Source organism: Oryzias latipes, chromosome 9 (genome assembly GCF_002234675.1).
Source record: "Oryzias latipes chromosome 9, ASM223467v1".
Lineage (NCBI taxonomy): Eukaryota > Metazoa > Chordata > Actinopteri > Beloniformes > Adrianichthyidae > Oryzias > Oryzias latipes.
In genome coordinates, this window is record NC_019867.2 from 795647 (window position 1) to 813289 (window position 17643).

Consider the following 17643-nt stretch of genomic DNA (forward strand, 5'->3'; position numbering starts at 1 on the left):
GATGAAGCGGCTGAGCTGCGGCACCGCTGTGGAACGGGGGGGGGGGGGGGGCATGTTTCACGGCGGTTGGCGATTTCAGATCAGGAGGGTCGTGACATTACTTCCTCTTTTATTTGTTCACTCAGCCCCTCCAGGAACTTCCTCCTCAGTCCAGTTACACCTGCTGCCGGTCCAGAACCCCCCCGTTCCAGACCCTTTCTGCTGGGCGTGAAGCCAGCAGACTGATGGATGAGTCTGTATCAGGAGGGGGGCGGAGGTGTCGCCGAGGTGGAGACGTGATTGGCCAACAGGGAGACCTGCTGAGACACGAGCTAACGGCTCTGATCAGGGTGTCCAAGTAAACCATCGGCCAAAGTCTGGGAGTGTTAAATCTGTGGCTGGATTTATTTATTTATGTATTTAATATAGGGACAGCGCATATTAATGAACATTTCTGTCAATATGCCAGAGTTAGCCAAAGGGCTGTTGTTCATCTGCAGTCCCTATAGAGGTTAGAATCCCCCTAAAAGATCCAAATAAAATGACACATTTACATACATTAAACAATGCATTCTATAAAATTAGCAGTTAACCTAAAAACAAATTGGTGATAAAACAATCAAAAATAAGACAAATGTATAAACATAAATGACAAGACAGTAGTGAGGATCTGTGAGACGAGGTTCACAGTGAGGACAGCTCTGATTGTCAATGAGACATTTCTTTGATTGTGTCCTGAATAAATTATTTGTGTTTTGATTTCTGATAGTTAGGGTGTGAAGTTCCACTCAGTAGCAGCTCCAACAGAAAAAGCAGTCTGACCAAAAACCCTTTTTCTGAAGGGAATGATGATCCAGTCTCCTCTGACCGCACTCTGAGTTCTGATCTGCTGTCCGGATGTGAACAAACGTGAATCCCTGATCTGGATCTGCTGTGGATCAGAGTAGCAGACAGACGAAGGTTCAGACAGGTCACAGAAGTCTTAATCAGGAGAGGAGGCTGGGCCGTGCTGGGCCAGGCTGGGCCGTGCTGGGCCGTGCTGGGCCAGGCTGGGCCGTGCTGGGCCAGGCTGGGCCGTGCTGGGCCAGGCTGACAGAGCTTTTTAGAACTTTTTCTGCTGTTTTTACATTTTGCTTAGCAGAAACTAAATTTTGTCTTCGTTCTGGTCTTCATCCTGGATTAGGTAAAGTTTCTGGAGGCTGAGTGAAGTCGGGCTCGGGTTTACTTGACCTCCTCATATCATCTCAGTGACAGCAGGTCGCCATGGAAACAGCTTCCTTCTTCTCCATCCTTTGGTGTCAGAAACATTTCGGGGTTTATCTTCAGATCCGTCTGCATCTGAAGCTGGCCGCGTGCGTTTGCGCGTGCGCCCCTAGAACCGCCTCGTTTGCAGCTTTTAGGGTGACAGAAGCTGGTTGTGGGGGGGGGTTAGCTGAAATCCCGCCCCTCTCCTGACGTCAGCCCTTTAAAACCTGCGCACGGAGCAGCTGATGCCTTCAGATGAGCGGCGGGCAGCGCGCGCGCCACACGTGCGGAGCTCCGACTGCGCTGTCAACTTTCTGCGCGTGAGCCGCAGCGGACAGGACGTCGTTCACTTTTCACAGGTGTTAACCGGGGAACCGAGCAGGTAAGCCGCCGCCGTCCGGTTGCTCCCGGTAATTTACGGTAAGCTCTGAAAGAGCCGCGCGGGCATTCTGATGTGAACCCGGTCACATCTCCCGAGGTGACTGATCGTGCGTGTCCGTGGAGACCCCTTCCCCACAATGGCTCCTTTTCATGAGCAAAGTTCTCGTCAGGGCTGATCAGTCAGGGGGGTGGGGGGGGGGGGGGGGAATCGGGGGCATGACATGAGGTTAAGGGTTCCTGCATCCATCCGCGAGTGTGAGAAAAGTCTGTCACGCGTGGAATAGACTGACGCAAAAGCCGCTGTGCGCTAAAATCAACTGAATCACAGAGACGTGAAGGATTGTCAACCAACAAACAAACAAACAAACAAACAAACAAACAAACAAACAAACAAAGATGGTGACTTCTGCAGAGGATTGAAACATTTGTAAAATCATCTCTGACTGCAGCTGAATGGAGGATGTGCAAAGCCTGCGTGTTTGTGCAAAGCCTGCGTGTTTGTGCAGCGTGTGTGTCAGGGAGGGAGGGGGGATCTCTTAACTGAAAATTGAAATTGAATGTTTTCCTCCAAAAACCTAAATCAGTTTATCTTTTAGAAGATAAGAAGCCTTCTCACCATACAGCAGCTGTGATCACGTGACCATGATCCCGGTTTGTCAGCGAGCAAGAACTCCAGAAGATCCAGCAGAGTCTTGGTCCAGGTCTGCTGGTTTTTGCTGGTGATGCTGAGTTCGAATGGACTGAACCACTGGTCCCACCGTTGTGGGGGTGGAGGTCATGCTGACAAGTTTCTGCGTGCTGATATCTCAGCTCCCCAGTTTACACGCACGGTCAGGAATGTGCTGAAGCCCCGCCCCCCCTCCAGCTGTGCGCCCGCTCCACCGTCCCTGATGATGCTGGAGGATGAGGAGGAGAATCTCAAGCGTCAAGCGTGGAGCGGCCTTCATGTCTGTTCCAACAGCTGCTGTGGGAGGCATCGATCTGTGAATAAAAATCAATGTTCTGCAAAAGTGTTGATGGGATTGTAAAATGTGGGCCGCGGTTCGTCACTAGAACTCTGTTACATAACCTAAAAAGACTTTAAACAGAATCTGCAACCATGAAAGCAGCAGAAATCTGCAGAGTTTCTGCTCAAAGTCACAGCGAAAGAGGAACAGGAGCAGCCTGACACTAACCGGAGCAGACGGAGCGCGCCGGACACCACATCCAGGCTCTGAGGCTCCTGACCTTTGTTCCTCAACGTTTGACAGGATGAAAGTGGGACCAGTAAGGCTGAGGTTCTGATGGAAGTGGGGGGGTGAGGTTCTGCTCACCGGTCTGTGACAGAAAGAACCGCCGTCATTTCAGACCTCATTACACCAGAAACGGGATCTGTCACAAAAGGTGATCGTCAAGGCAGCAGGAAAATCCAGTCAGCCCCCCCACAACAAAACACACCCATGACTACAAAAATGAACAAGTTTGTTCTGTTCATTCAAACAAACCCAAAGATCTACAGCAGGTGGACCCAACGGTTCTGCTTGGGTCAACTCCAGAACCCGGTTCTGTGAAACGTTCTCAGGTCATTGTGTTTGCTCTGCAGCCAATCCCGGACCAGCGGGAAGAATCAGAGAAAACACAAACCAGAATAAATGGATTTCTGTGGATTTGAACAGAGACTAAGGCTGTTGTCACACTAAAGGGGGGGGGGGGGGGTGAACTGGAAAACACAACTTGCCCCCCCCAAACAATTCTGTAAAATGTCCCGATATTTTGATATTTAGGTGGCAATATGGGGTCTTACCTTTGTTTTCCACTAGGTGGCAGCACACCGAGCCGCTTTCCGCAGCTCTGCACCAAAACAACATTACGCCGTGGCGAGAACCATCAGGTGGTCGACGTTCGTGCATTTGCCCGGTGTAGGTACCATAACCTTTCGGCCTGCAATAACCGTTCGGGGTCCTTTAACATTACGGTAGCCCCACTTGGTCAAACAACATAGCGTCCACCTACACCGGCGGTTGTCGTTCCACAGATCAGGAACCACCTGATTGGTGGGGATTGCTTGCTGTTTCTTTGGTCGTCAGCTGAATTCATAAAGTTCTTTAATCAGGGTTGGAAATGAATCACACTTTATTTTCTTAACTTTACTTAAAGAACCTTACCGGTTCAACCTTTAAAGATTGGAGGTGTCACCGGCACCGCCTCTGTGACACAAACCGTAACTCTGACCATTTATGGCGCCAAACCGGCTTGAAAAACCAGAATCAGGTGATTCACAGTGATTGCGTAACGGCTGTCAAAGTCTGAATCCTTAAAAATGGTGATGTATTGTCAGTGGTACGGTCTCGGGATGTACCATGACGTGACACCTGTTAGTTCTGTGATTCCAGTCATGCTAAGGGGCCATGTACAGAAACATGTACATCCTGAGACACATCATATTGCCATTTTCGTGGGTTCCACACATGGCGTTCTCAGGACAGAACCAAAGACTGAAGCAGACCTGGAAAAATCAGGCCTTTCCAAAAGCTCCTCCCCTTTTGGGGGCGTTGCTGGGAAAAGGGGGGCTGTCAGACTGAGGTGAAGTTAAATAAGGGGATCAAACAGAACCAAACAAGCCCGTGTGAATGTGTGGATCAGACGTTTGTGTTTTCAAACGGGAGAAGGAGAGCTTGGAGGCAGACCGACGAGCGTCTGCAGGATGTCCGGCGCTCCGACTGAAACCCCATCAAGAATACTGAACGGCGGCTCTCAGACGCACGGCGCGGTTCTACCGACTGTCTGTCTGACGGACAAGCAGAAACCAAGAAGGCTGAATGTTTTAAAGCTCCTTTATGACCGAAAGAGGTCCACAGTGACCGAGACACACCCACGGCCCCCGCCTGCTTCTCAGGGGCTGAGGTTCCATGTTTAGCAAAAGAAAACATACATGAGCCTTTTTAGATGCGGCTTGATGGAACGTACCGTGATAAGATTTGATCCAAATATTCAGAGTTTCTGTTCAAACATCAAAAGTGAAGCAGGAGGACACGGCGGCGTCAGAAGCTTCTGTGAATCTAAACCAACACGGCAGATGAATCCGCGCTTCAGAGAGGAAGCCCGTCATCTGATGCGATCACGTCTCACAGACCACATCCCAAACAAAGCGGACCAGGAGAAAGTCGCAGCTCTGCCGCCGCCGCTTTCCTGCTCCAGTCACTTCAGATCTCATCTCCGCCTGCGATTGTTTCTGCGTTTTGTCCTAGAGCCCGGCGATGCAGAAGCTGATTTCCAGAATAGGATCCCCTCTGGGGAGAACTTGAATTAAACCCCTTCTTTACAGACTTCTGCCTGCTGCCTCAAAAAACCTCCTGAACGTGGAGGACTTGGAACCTGAGAGCAGACCACAGAGCTGTAATGATGTTCAACAGCAGAGCGCAGCTTACGGAGAAGCCTGCCCTCCTTTCACTTCACCATCAAGCTTTTCTGACTCTATTCCCGTTTCCTCTGATTAGGTTGGGCTCAGCAGCTCAGAGTAGTTTGCATCATCTGGGACAAACTTCAGGAAGTGAAAGCAGAAGTTTATCTGGAAAAGAAAGAACTCTGGGATGTGAGTTGTGGCCTGACAGAAAGGCGTCGTCACGGAGACGCTAACCTGATGTAAATTCAACGCTGAATCATTTCACAGCTCCTCATCATCTGCTGGCTGGAAGCAGAAATCCACTTTGGAGCCGTGGTTAACAGATGTTTGGGGCTCTTATTGTGGCGGAGGCGTCCACTTGTGAGCAGCAGCTGCGTTTCCTGTCAGCTTCAGCTGTGGTGCAGCGTCAATGTAACATTCATGAATGGGACTCAAACGGTCATGAGCTGTAAAACTGCAGCTGGCGCTGCCCAACACCTGAAGGCGGGGATTTTCCTTCATGCATAAGAGGAGTTGAAGCTGAAAGCAATGTTGAACAGCCCCCCCCGTCCCCCCCCGTCCCCCGTACAGCCATGTCCACCTGTCCTTGTGAAACTGATTTGTTGGTTTCCAAGAGACGGTTGTAGACGGATGGACAGTGAACAACTGTCACTGCACCCACAATCCCCCACCCAGCTAAGAAAAACACCTGGGGGGGGGGGGGGGGTGTGTGTCAAGGTCTCTGGAGGGTCCTAAAGAGGAGCGGCTGCATCTTGAGGAGAGCTCAGCTGTGTCTTTCAGCTCTCTGGGGGTTCGTACGACCTCCTCAACAACGTCATGTAACTGGAGCGTACCATTGTCATGGGTGTGCTAAATGTATCGTCATGTAAATGGAGCGTACCATTGTCATGGGTGTGCTAAATGTATCGTCATGTAACTGGAGCGTACCATTGTCATGGGTGTGCTAAATGTATCGTCTTGTAACTGGAGCGTACCATTGTCATGGGTGTGCTAAATGTATCGTCATGTAACTGGAGCGTACCATTGTCATGGGTGTGCTAAATGTATCGTCATGTAACTGGAGCGTACCATTGTCATGGGTGTGCTAAATGTATCGTCATGTAACTGGAGCGTACCATTGTCATGGGTGTGCTAAATGTATCGTCATGTAAATGGAGCGTATTATTGTCATGGGTGTGCTAAATGTATCGTCATGTAAATGGAGCGTACCATTGTCATGGGTGTGCTAAATGTATCGTCATGTAACTGGAGCGTACCATTGTCATGGGTGTGCTAAATGTATCGTCATGTAAATGGAGCGTACCATTGTCATGGGTGTGCTAAATGTATCGTCATGTAACTGGAGCGTACCATTGTCATGGGTGTGCTAAATGTATCGTCATGTAACTGGAGCGTACCATTGTCATGGGTGTGCTAAATGTATCGTCATGTAACTGGAGCGTACCATTGTCATGGGTGTGCTAAATGTATCGTCTTGTAACTGGAGCGTACCATTGTCATGGGTGTGCTAAATGTATCGTCATCTAAATGGAGCGTACCATTGTCATGGGTGTGCTAAATGTATCGTCATGTAACTGGAGCGTACCATTGTCATGGGTGTGCTAAATGTATCGTCATGTAAATGGAGCGTACCATTGTCATGGGTGTGCTAAATGTATCGTCATGTAACTGGAGCGTACCATTGTCATGGGTGTGCTAAATGTATCGTCATGTAACTGGAGCGTACCATTGTCATGGGTGTGCTAAATGTATCGTCATGTAACTGGAGCGTACCATTGTCATGGGTGTGCTAAATGTATCGTCATGTAACTGGAGCGTACCATTGTCATGGGTGTGCTAGATGTATAGTCATGTAAATGGAGCGTACCATTGTCATGGGTGTGCTTAATGTATCGTCATGTAAATGGAGCGTACCATTGTCATGGGTGTGCTAAATGTATCGTCATGTAACTGGAGCGTACCATTGTCATGGGTGTGCTAAATGTATCGTCATGTAACTGGAGCGTACCATTGTCATGGGTGTGCTAAATGTATCGTCATGTAAATGGAGCGTACCATTGTCATGGGTGTGCTAAATGTATCGTGAAGTATTTGTAAGGAAGTTCCACGCACTCATGACGTACGCGTGATGCTGTCGTACGGCGTCCTTAGCCGTGAGTAAGGTGTGAGTTCTGGCCTTTCTAACAGTCGGGCTGCAGCTAGGAGCGCGCACGTTTCACGTGAACAGCACCAACGGGATCTTAGTGAAGTCTGCAGGATTTGAAAAAATGAGAAATCTGTACGACACGCCTGCGCCTCACCTCCTTCTCAACCGTAGAAAAACGAACTCTGCGGGTTCACTGAGCGGTCCACCACCTCGGTGTTACCGGGGGGTCACATGTGTGACCCGCACAGATTTGACTCTTTTTGACCTGCAGACAGACCGTATCCACCTGTCAGGACGGTTGGCTTTGATAGAATCTACCTGGATGACAGAGACTCTACACACATCTCCTCTGTGTGTTTTCCACAAGAGAGACAGGACGCCGCCATCAGGACTTGCGATGTCAGCCAGAAGACTCGATGACTTGTGACCAAAGACTGCAAACTTGGACTTGGGACCAGAGATTGGACCTCAGAGGTCAGACTTGAAGCTGGTCTGGTAGAAGCAGAAACTCCTGGGCTGGTTTAGTTGTTTGCAAACAGACGTGGACGCTAAAGGAGGTTGTTCGTGTGGTGACGCGTCACTGCAAGGCGTCTGGACATGAGACAGAGGGAGACTGACACTTGACATCGGCTTACAGCCTAAAGGTTCACACACGTCCTCATTCCAGCGTAACGGCGGAGCCTTTTTTCAGTTAACTCTATAGAAGTACTGGCAGTTTTTTAAATGACTGTCTTTTTATTATTTTCCCACTTGAAAAAGGCAGCTAACCTCTGACACGTTCATTAAAAAGGCTGCCTTGGCAGCGCGGCGCGTCTGGCAGTGTGTGATATCCTGACTGCAAAGAAAGCGTGGCGTTAAGAGGAGGTGCAGACCGGTGAAGGCTCAAGTACACCGACTCTTTCACGAAGAGCTGTGTTTAGAGAAGCCTGCAGCCTGTTCCTTTATATCCTCTCTGCGAGCGCCGCCGTTTCTGTCTTTCCTTGATCTGTAAAATTCCAGAAAAGACGTGCAAAGGAAACGTTCTAGTAGTTTGGAAGACCTCCATCTAGTTACTTAAGACCTTTTGTTATTGCAGACATAAAGAAAAACTTCCCATCAACCCACTGATCAATTGCCTGCCTCTTGGCATTCTGGGGATTGTAGTCATACCACATCATATGACTGCTTCACTCAGCGTGTCTTTAACCTGGTGGGCGTTATGATCCATAATTATTTTTTTTTTTTTTACAGGTTTAAAATGAACGAAAGCCTGGAGAACAACCTGACTCAACTGGACGACAACTGGACGTTTTATAACGCCTCCACGGAGCACAGCAAGCCGCGGAACGTCACCTACGTGGGATTTTACCTTCACCAGCCGTCTACAGCCGCCATCTTCATCATCTCCTACCTGCTGATCTTCCTGGTGTGCATGGTGGGAAACGGGGTGGTGTGCTTCATCGTACTGAGAAGCAAAAACATGTGGACCGTCACCAACTTGTTCATCCTGAACCTCGCCGTGAGCGACCTCCTGGTGGGGATTTTCTGCATGCCCACCACACTTCTGGATAACATCATCACAGGTAACTGAGGCTCCGCCCTCTGGGGCTCTGGCTGGTAAACAGACATGATGGCATAAGGATCTGTACCTTTCTTTAATATCTGAACATTGGGAACTTCTGGATTCTCAGTGAAACCACAGTTGTTGGTGTCTTTGCTGGGGGGGTGGGGGTGGTACGTAAGCCCTTTAAAGGAACAATACCTGTGCGAGGCCTTTTCAGTTTCCCTTCCCACACATCCTGCTTTCAAACTGAAATGTCGGATTAGTTGGGGGGGGGGGGGGGGGGGGGGGGGGCTTACAGTGACACGCGTGTGGGCGCCGCGGCATCTGGCGCTGTTGTGTTTCCTGGTGCTCTTTGGACGGGAGACTGAGATTTATGTTAGAAGCATTTAGGTTGTACGGGGTAGCAGATGAGGATCAGCGGGGGGGGGGGCGTTATAGGAGACCGGTGACCCTTCCTGCAGGTTGACCTTCAGTGTTGGGGGGCATCTCAGCTGTTCTGGTTCTGGTACCGGCCGTAAAACAGAACCCACCCCTCACAAGCACCACACTGAAAACACAGCAGGACTCTGCAAAAAGAAGAAGCCTGAAAATGAGAAAAGAAGATTCCTGCAGAAGGAAAATGCAGCAAATCAATTTACTGAACAGGACATCAGAACATCAAATTCTACAAATGTATTCTAAAAGCAAAAATCTCTTTTGACTTCAAATGAAGGTTATTCCTAAACCTCACCTAAATGCAGCTCAAAGTGACAATAAACTACAATAAAATACGTTGGAATGACTCATCTGACATCAAAATATTGGTATAATCCATCTGAAGAAGTCCTCATCAAATCTAACACCTACACTTATTCTGAGCATAAATCTACATTTTTGTTTCCAAAAGAACGACAAGGAAGGAACTTTTTAACTTTGATCAAACCTTAAAATAAACGGAACCAACAATTCCAGTTTAATGGCCGTTTCTTTAAGTCTTAGATCAAGGTTTTCTAATGTCAGTCTGGAGCGATAAGAAGCTCCTAGTAGATTAAACAACAAGGGAGCTGGAAAAATGCCTTAGATGAAGGTTTCAGTCCGATCCTGTCAGAGAGCCGCTGCTGTCTGGGTCTTCTGTCTGGTAGTTTTGGGGTTTTTGGTGGTTGTGTGGTGAAACAAAAACCATTTCAGTATTTGTGATATAGTTACAGTTTTATTTCTCCATTATTGTGAAAAGGAAACAAACATTTTTCCCTTTGATGCTTTTTCCCACAGCAAACATGACGGCTCAACTGGGATATCTGTTTAGTTTACCCGAAGAGGAATCAATAGAATCCTCTTCGGCTTTTCTTCTAGCTGAAAACTTTCTACAAACGAGTCGGTCGACGTTTCCTCTTTCCGTTTTTGAATCCATTTTAAAAGGGGGGGAGCTTTCATGAAGACATTTACATACATGTTGTTTTAGCAACATGTTCTTACAATATTTAAGAAAGAATTGATTGGTGGATAGAAAAAAACATCAGTGGAAAATAATGGGTCCGTCTGTTCCAACCAGAAAGGGTTTGGATGTCAGGAGTCACTGGGGGGGTCAGGGTTTCCCCGAGTCGGTTCTGACCTCTGAGTCCCAGAAACATCCTTGGAAATAGCAAAGCAGCATCTTCATGTCCTTCATCTACAGAAGCTGCTTCCCCAAAGATCTTTGAAGATCCAGCAGATTCTCATTTGAATGAACATGGAAATAGCTTTTTAATGAACATTGAATGATTTGCCTAAAAAGCCTCTTTACATTAGGTGTCCAAAGGCAGCAAAAGATGACATATTTTCAGGAAATCCATCCGACTTTGTCTGATTCCATCCAGGCTGTCACAGCATAATCCTGAAACATGCAGGACAGCTTCCAGCTGGGAAACACAAAGTCCTCCCGTTAGATCTGCTGCTCAAAACTCCATTTCTAATTAAAACATTAACGCTCACTGAGAAGAGCTGATTTGAAAACAGAATCTCAGCGGCAGACATTTAGAAGGGATTCATGTCGGTAATATTTGTGCAGACTTTTCATGTCAGACCTAAAGCACCTGCTGAGCACAAAAACCTCTTTCTATGGAAACATCAAGAAAGCTCATTTTAGCTGCTGGCTCATCACACAACTTCAAAGAGCATCATGGAGGGTTTTTAATGAGAATATGGGACGTTTGTCTTTACGTCGTCAGTTCTGTTGGTCTGTTAGAAGCAGAGGAAGTAAATGCACACAGATTAAATTCATTTCTCTGCATCTTAGATTAAAACTTTGTTTGTAGACACGAAGACTTCTGGGTGAAAACAGGGACGTCTTCTATGTTCCTCCTGGTTTTATGCTTATTTGGAGGAGAAACTTCCAGACTCAGCAGAATACAGCAATGATCCTGTTTTCCAGGTAGCAGTTTTTCTCCGATAAGGCTGTGGTTTACGCGGTGAGGCGACCATGGGGGCGTGGCCACGCTTTAGAGGATGGCCACAGGCCGCAGCAGAAACCCTTCAGGGAAACAGAATTCCTGAATGAAAGAATGTCACAAAGAAAACGTTCTTCCCACAGCATGACAGCAACAGAGATGGAAGGATGAGCGGCAGGTTAGGAGGATGAAGCTCCGCCTCCTAAACGTTTCCATGATAGAAGACAGGAAATGAAGACGTAGCAACATCTCTGTAGAAATAGAACAACTAGAAAATACTCACTTTCATCTAAAACAACACACACTCTTTGACACACCATGACTCTTCGTTTGTTTGACGTGACGGAATAACCTCCATCTGTAATGAGAAAAGAGCGGTAAACTCAGCAGAAAAGAGTCTCAGGAGGAAAGAATATGTAAAAAACCGCAGAGGAAACACAGGAAAGGTGCCGTCTGTCTGCAGGAGAACCTCGCCAGAGGCAAAAGCCTCACAGTTTCTCACATCTTTGAAAGTGGAGCCAACAGCAAACGCCATCGTGGGAGAACGGGGTCAGCTTGAGTCAGATGGTGGCGTTCGGAGAGGCTGATCACAGACTCGGAGCCCAGGAGGCAGGAGAATTGTTGGTGTGACGCAGCTCGTCCAGCTGGAGCGGAAAGGACGCCGTCCATCGTGAAATGGAAGCTGCTCATCCAAACCCAGCGCGCTGCATGCGGCGACGGAGCAGGAGATTCAACATGACCGACAGGCCGCAGCCCATGCAGCGTCTGCAGCGTCTGCAGCGTCTGCAGCGTCTGCAGCGTCTGCAGCGTCTGCAGCTACACCGGCAATCCTTCTTATTTATCTGCTGCAGCATGTGGCGCATTAGAATGCAGCAGAGAATAAGTTCTACACTTCCTCACCCCAAAGCTGGATCCAGATGTGGCGTCTCTGCTGCTCCTCTGACACCACATCTGTGGCTGAGGAGTCTGGGAGTCTCTGCTTTCAACCACAGCAGGCCGGACGGGAAATTAGTAATGATTGTTCGAGTAAAAAATAATCTGCAAAGATTTTTCATACTTGATCTGCATTTGCTATGAAGATTTATGAAACAGTGTTATTTCTATTTTTCTTGATAGTGTTATTTTTAATCATATTCAGGATTTTTCTAATGAATATAATCTGCACGTTTTAGATAACTGATCTGTTTGTGCTATGCTGATGTCCAGAATAGAGTTATGTCTATTTTTACATAATTATTAACCAATTTACCTTTGTCATGTGATTTATTGATACTTCAGGATTCTTAATTCTGTCTGATAGACGTCATGAACCGTATGATGATAGTTAATGTAATCAAATGGTTACAGCAGAACAGGGTGGGATTCTAGAAGTTCACTTCCTTCCTCTAATCTTTGATTTACTGTCTGATTATCCTACGTTTGAGACGTCTTTGTATGAATGGATACCTGATGATTGTTTTGTGCATTATTCTTGCTTTGATTGTTTGAAATAAATCAAATCAAATCAAATCAAATTGATCATCCATGTGTGTAGATGAACCAGAAGACAACATTTCCTCCAGACAATGCTCCAGTCCTGACAGAAATGTTCTTCATGTAGTTTTTAGAAGTTGGGGTTTGTTTAGACAAATGTGTCGTGTGGGGGGGTTTCTGCCGGCACTGAAAACCATAAACGGCTGTTCTGGGCCACGCCACACACAGCTGGCGTCTTTCCGCTCTCTTCCAAGCAGTGAAGGTGATATCTGGGTTCTTCATTTCATGATCCGGGGAAACATCAGAGCAGAGACGTTTGAATTCAGAAGAAGACATCCCCGAAGGCTCAGAAAGACGGGAACAGCAGCAGACGAAGCGTCTTTCTCCAAAGACGACCACAAAGAAGACCGTTAAGCCGTTCTTCCTCTGAACCCCACCGAACATGAGGAATGTCAGGAAGACCTTCAGCTCTTCAGCTGCTTAAGCTGCTCAGTGTTTCAGAAAAGCCAACCCTCCCACTCAAAGAAATGCAAACTTCTTTAAACCTTTTTAGTGTTTGTGGGCGGGAAGTTTCTATTTTTACGTCTGGAGGTGTTGGATCTAAATCTGCCTCTGTGACGGTTACACAGATTGAACTCATCTTTACCTTTTTTCAGTTCAGAGGACAGGTTTTCTTAATGCATTTTCTGCAGCTTCTTTGCTTTTCTGTTGGAAGTTATGAAGCTAACTGGAGAGCTGGAGCTTTAAAAGCTGCATTTTAACAAAATAATTCTAACCGTTGCTACATTTGATCAGTTCTACTGTAACGTCACTGAATATTTGAATGTAATCAGGAGTTTACCTATGAAGCTGTTTTCAACCTGAGCCGTGAGGACGTGTCATCCCTCTGTCTCCCTGCAGGGTGGCCCTTTGGAAGCCTGGTCTGTAAAATGAGCGGGATGGTTCAGGGGATTTCGGTTTCCGCGTCCGTCTTCACTCTGGTGGCCATCGCCGTCGACAGGTACAGTGGTTGTTGGCCTAAAACCCGTCCTGGAAAACACTTAGGTGCAGATGTACCGTTAGGGAGAAGGAATTCTATTTATGCAGATGACACTGATGTGTTCGCATGTGCTATTATTGCAATAAAAAGGTCAATACTTTGCAGATTTTACTTATCGCAGGTTCTTTTTAGATCATAACTGTATGACAGAATTTCAGTTAATTCATAAATATTTTTAAAGTAATTCAGCTGTTAGAACATCACACGCAGATGATTTTGGCTGAAGCTTCCACATTTAAAGTGAAATGTATAAAAGTTTCAAAATGAAACATCACCGTGAGAACAGAAGAGGTCGTTAGGCTGATGTTTGGACAAAACCTTCACATCTTCATCTTATTCTAGATACATATAGATTACATTTAGAAAAATACATACAAAAATACAAATAGATACTTATACGTTTAGAAAATAGCATCACAGGATTTGGCTTTATTGGGATATTCCTACACTCATGGGTTCATCTGAACATGCTGATTCCATCAAAAGTCACGGAGGACGCCGACCGGCGCTCCGTGTCTGTTGGTGGGACCCGCTTTGATGCTCAGCCGATGTGGGGGGCCTTTACAAACATTAGCTGACGGCTGGAGAGTCTGGTGGTGGCAGCGTTTGGCGGCGTGAACGATTGACCCAGCGGGGTGAGACGGTCTGCTGGCAGATGGGAGGTGAAAGGGCTCCTCCAGCTGCAGGAGTGACAGCTGCTGGCCTCCAGCACACAGCGTGAACTAATGACTCTCCGTCCACGTTTCCAGGATATCTGCAGTCATGGCAGCGACGCATGAAGTCCAAACACGTCGGTATTCATACGGCAAAGTCACCTCATGGTCCAGACGACTGGGAGGAGACAGATTTGTTCTCAGCGTCAGACACCAGAAGTTCTGTCTCTTTGGGGGATTTTCACTTTGAATGGCAGCGAGCAGCTTTTTTATGACGCTTCCTCACTAGAGGAAGGTTATATTTGTCAAAAGTTTGGTACTTCTTGATAAAACCTAAACTTTTTACAAGAAAAATGAAGCCATTCGAGAAAAACTGAATGATATTTTTAGACTTTTCACTTGGCAATCTGAAAACTGTGAGGGAGAACTACATTAAAAAAACATTTCTTACAGAATAATGGATGCTTCATCCATCCATCATCCATCATCCATCATCCATCCATCCATCCATCCACCCATCCATCCATCATCCATCCATCCATCCACCCATCCATCCATCATCCATCCATCCATCCATCCATCCATCCATCCATCCATCCATCCATCCATCCATCCATCCATCCACCCATCCATCCATCATCCATCCATCCATCCATCCACCCATCCATCCATCCATCCATCATCCATCATCCATCCATCCATCATCCATCCATCCATCCATCCACCCATCCATCCATCATCCATCATCCATCATCCATCCATCCATCATCCATCCATCCATCATCCATCCATCCATCCATCCATCCATCCATCATCCATCCATCCATCCATCCACCCATCCATCCATCATCCATCATCCATCATCCATCATCCATCATCCATCCATCCATCATCCATCCATCCATCATCCATCCATCCATCCATCCATCCATCCATCCATCCATCCATCATCCAGGTTGAAGAAGCTGGAAAAAACCACCCAGGAACCAGGAGAACATGCAAACTCCACACAGAAAGAACCTTTAATGTACCACATCTGTAAAAGTGTGAATTTTCACTTGTGACCAAATGAAAACTCCGCTTTGATGTCAGTCTCAAAGCAAACGCCGCTGTTTCCTGTCAACCTGCAGGTTCAGGTGCATCGTCTATCCCTTCAAGCAGAAGCTGACCATTTCCACGGCCACCATGATCATCGTCATCATCTGGGTCCTGGCGGTCTCCATCATGTGTCCGTCCGGGGTGATGCTGCAGGTGACCAAGGAGCACACGGTGCGAGTGCTGCTGGGCTACGACAACAAAAGCAGCCCGTTCTACTGGTGCAAAGAGGACTGGCCCAACCAGGAGATGAGGAAGATCTACACCACCGTCCTCTTCGCCAACATCTACCTGGCTCCTCTTTCGCTAATCGTGATCATGTATGCCCGGATCGGCATCACGCTTTTCAAAACCACCGTTCCAACGGGGGGAAAGCCGGGCCAGGAGAACCGCCACAACGTGTCGAAGAAGAAGCAGCGAGTGATCAAGATGCTGCTGGTCGTGGCTCTGCTCTTCATCATGTCCTGGCTGCCCCTGTGGACCCTCATGATGCTGAGCGACTACGCCCGCCTGACGGAGCAGCAGTACCGCATCATCAACATCTACGTCTACCCCTTCGCCCACTGGCTGGCGTTCTTCAACAGCAGCGTCAACCCCATCATCTACGGCTTCTTCAACGAGAACTTCCGCAGGGGCTTCCAGGCCGTGTTCAAGTTCAGCCTGTGCGCGGCGGACGGCCACCGCCGCAGGACCTACTCGCACCGGCTGCAGGGGAACTCGGTGCTGCCGGCCAATCCCCTGCAGACCACCGTGGAGCCCATTTCCATGAACAGCCTGGAGCAGAACCCCTCCAGGAGGCTGAACGTGGTCACGCAGCAGGAGCTGATCATGGAGGACCTGGAGAAGAGATCCTGCAGCAGCGGGGGGGTGACGGCCGTGTCCATCTGAGGGAAACGCAGATGACCGCAGTTTCCCTCCGCTGTGCCTCTGTAAACCATCTGAGGAAGGCCTTTGGGGTCATGGAGGAGACATCGGAACCCCAATCCAGACAGTAAGGAGAACGCAGACATGAAGGATCAGCAGAGGAGCTCAGAGCTGCTTCAAACGGTTCAAACCCGCCTCAGAATCCCCGACAAACTGTTCTCTCCAGAGACCTTCTGTGAAACGGATGCATTGGTGCACCGTGGTGCCCACAGTGGATGTGAACGCGCCGTGAGTTTTCCGGCTCTGGAGAGCTTTTCCACGATGCATCCGTTCACGGAGGACACACAGACGGACGGGGGGTGGAGCGGCCGAGCGGCTCGCCAGACCCTCCTCCAAAGTCTTTCTAATCTGCAGCCTCGAACCGGAACCTCATTTCTGCACAGCTGTAACGTCACAAACACGTCTGTCCTCGTCATGACCGCCCAGCCGTCCGTTCATGCAGAACCGTTTGCAGCATTTTTTACTGTTTCCATCCCCAAAGCGGATCAGAAAAAGGAAACACTCTGGTTTCCACAGCAGAGCGGGCGTGTGTGTTTAAACACGCTCTCCAATCAGCCTTCAGTGCTTCAACTGTGCTTTTTCTGTCATGAGGCTGTGATGAATGTGCCATTTTCAGATGTTTCTTTTCTATTTCTATAGTTGTTCTGTACAGTTTCGGTCCTCTAACAGATCCGTCTCTGATGACTCTTCCGCTTAGCGATGCTGTGAATCTGTGGAGGTCAAGTTGGAGGAAAAAGTGTCTTAAATGTCGTTTTTTATTTTCCTCACTGTGCAAACGGCAATACGGGAAGTTAAAGGATACCCATGAAACCATGTGTTGTGGTTCCACATCCATGTTGTCTGTCTGTAACAGAAACACTAAAAACACCTAAAGCACCATTTTAGAGGAAAAGTGGCCTTCAGGTGTCAGAAAAACGACTGAAGATAAAATACAGAAAAAGCCTCAAACTTCACCTGAAGAGGACGGATTTATCCAAACCTCACCCTGTTTTTCATGTGTTTCTGCTCGTTCTTGGTTCTGTCATACATGAGAACACCAGACGACACGGAAAAGACACAGAACCACATGATCTTCATGCCAGGAAACCCCGAAAAATGAGGAACGTTGTTTCTAACGGCTGTTTTCAACCCCTTCACGCTGGAATAAACCGTCTGCTCTGTTGTTTCTGATGGTTGAAGCTCAGTCAGGCGGACGCTGCAGCACAGCGCCGGCAGGATGCTGGAAAATGATGTTTGTGTGGTGCCGTCTCACCGGTTGTAGCAGATTCTGATCCTTCAGCTTTTTCCAGGTCAGACGGTCTTCCAGCTCATTTTTCACACAGGAGACGTGGATCATCTGAAAAATGTGACTTATTTTTGTCACAAAATGTTTTTTTGT

At 47.7% G+C, this 17643-nt stretch overlaps 1 protein-coding gene across 1 annotated transcript; it reads left to right on the top strand.

The window, feature by feature from the left end:
- Nucleotides 1–1486: 1486 nt before the first annotated feature.
- LOC101169169 (neuropeptide FF receptor 2) lies at nt 1487–16229 on the top strand. The gene is made up of 4 exons (XM_023958128.1): nt 1487–1606; nt 8364–8695; nt 13455–13554; nt 15377–16229. The coding sequence occupies exons 2-4, from the start codon at nt 8371–8373 to the stop codon at nt 16227–16229; spliced, it is 1278 nt and encodes a 425-aa protein (XP_023813896.1). The 5' UTR covers nt 1487–1606; nt 8364–8370.
- Nucleotides 16230–17643: the final 1414 nt, after the last annotated feature.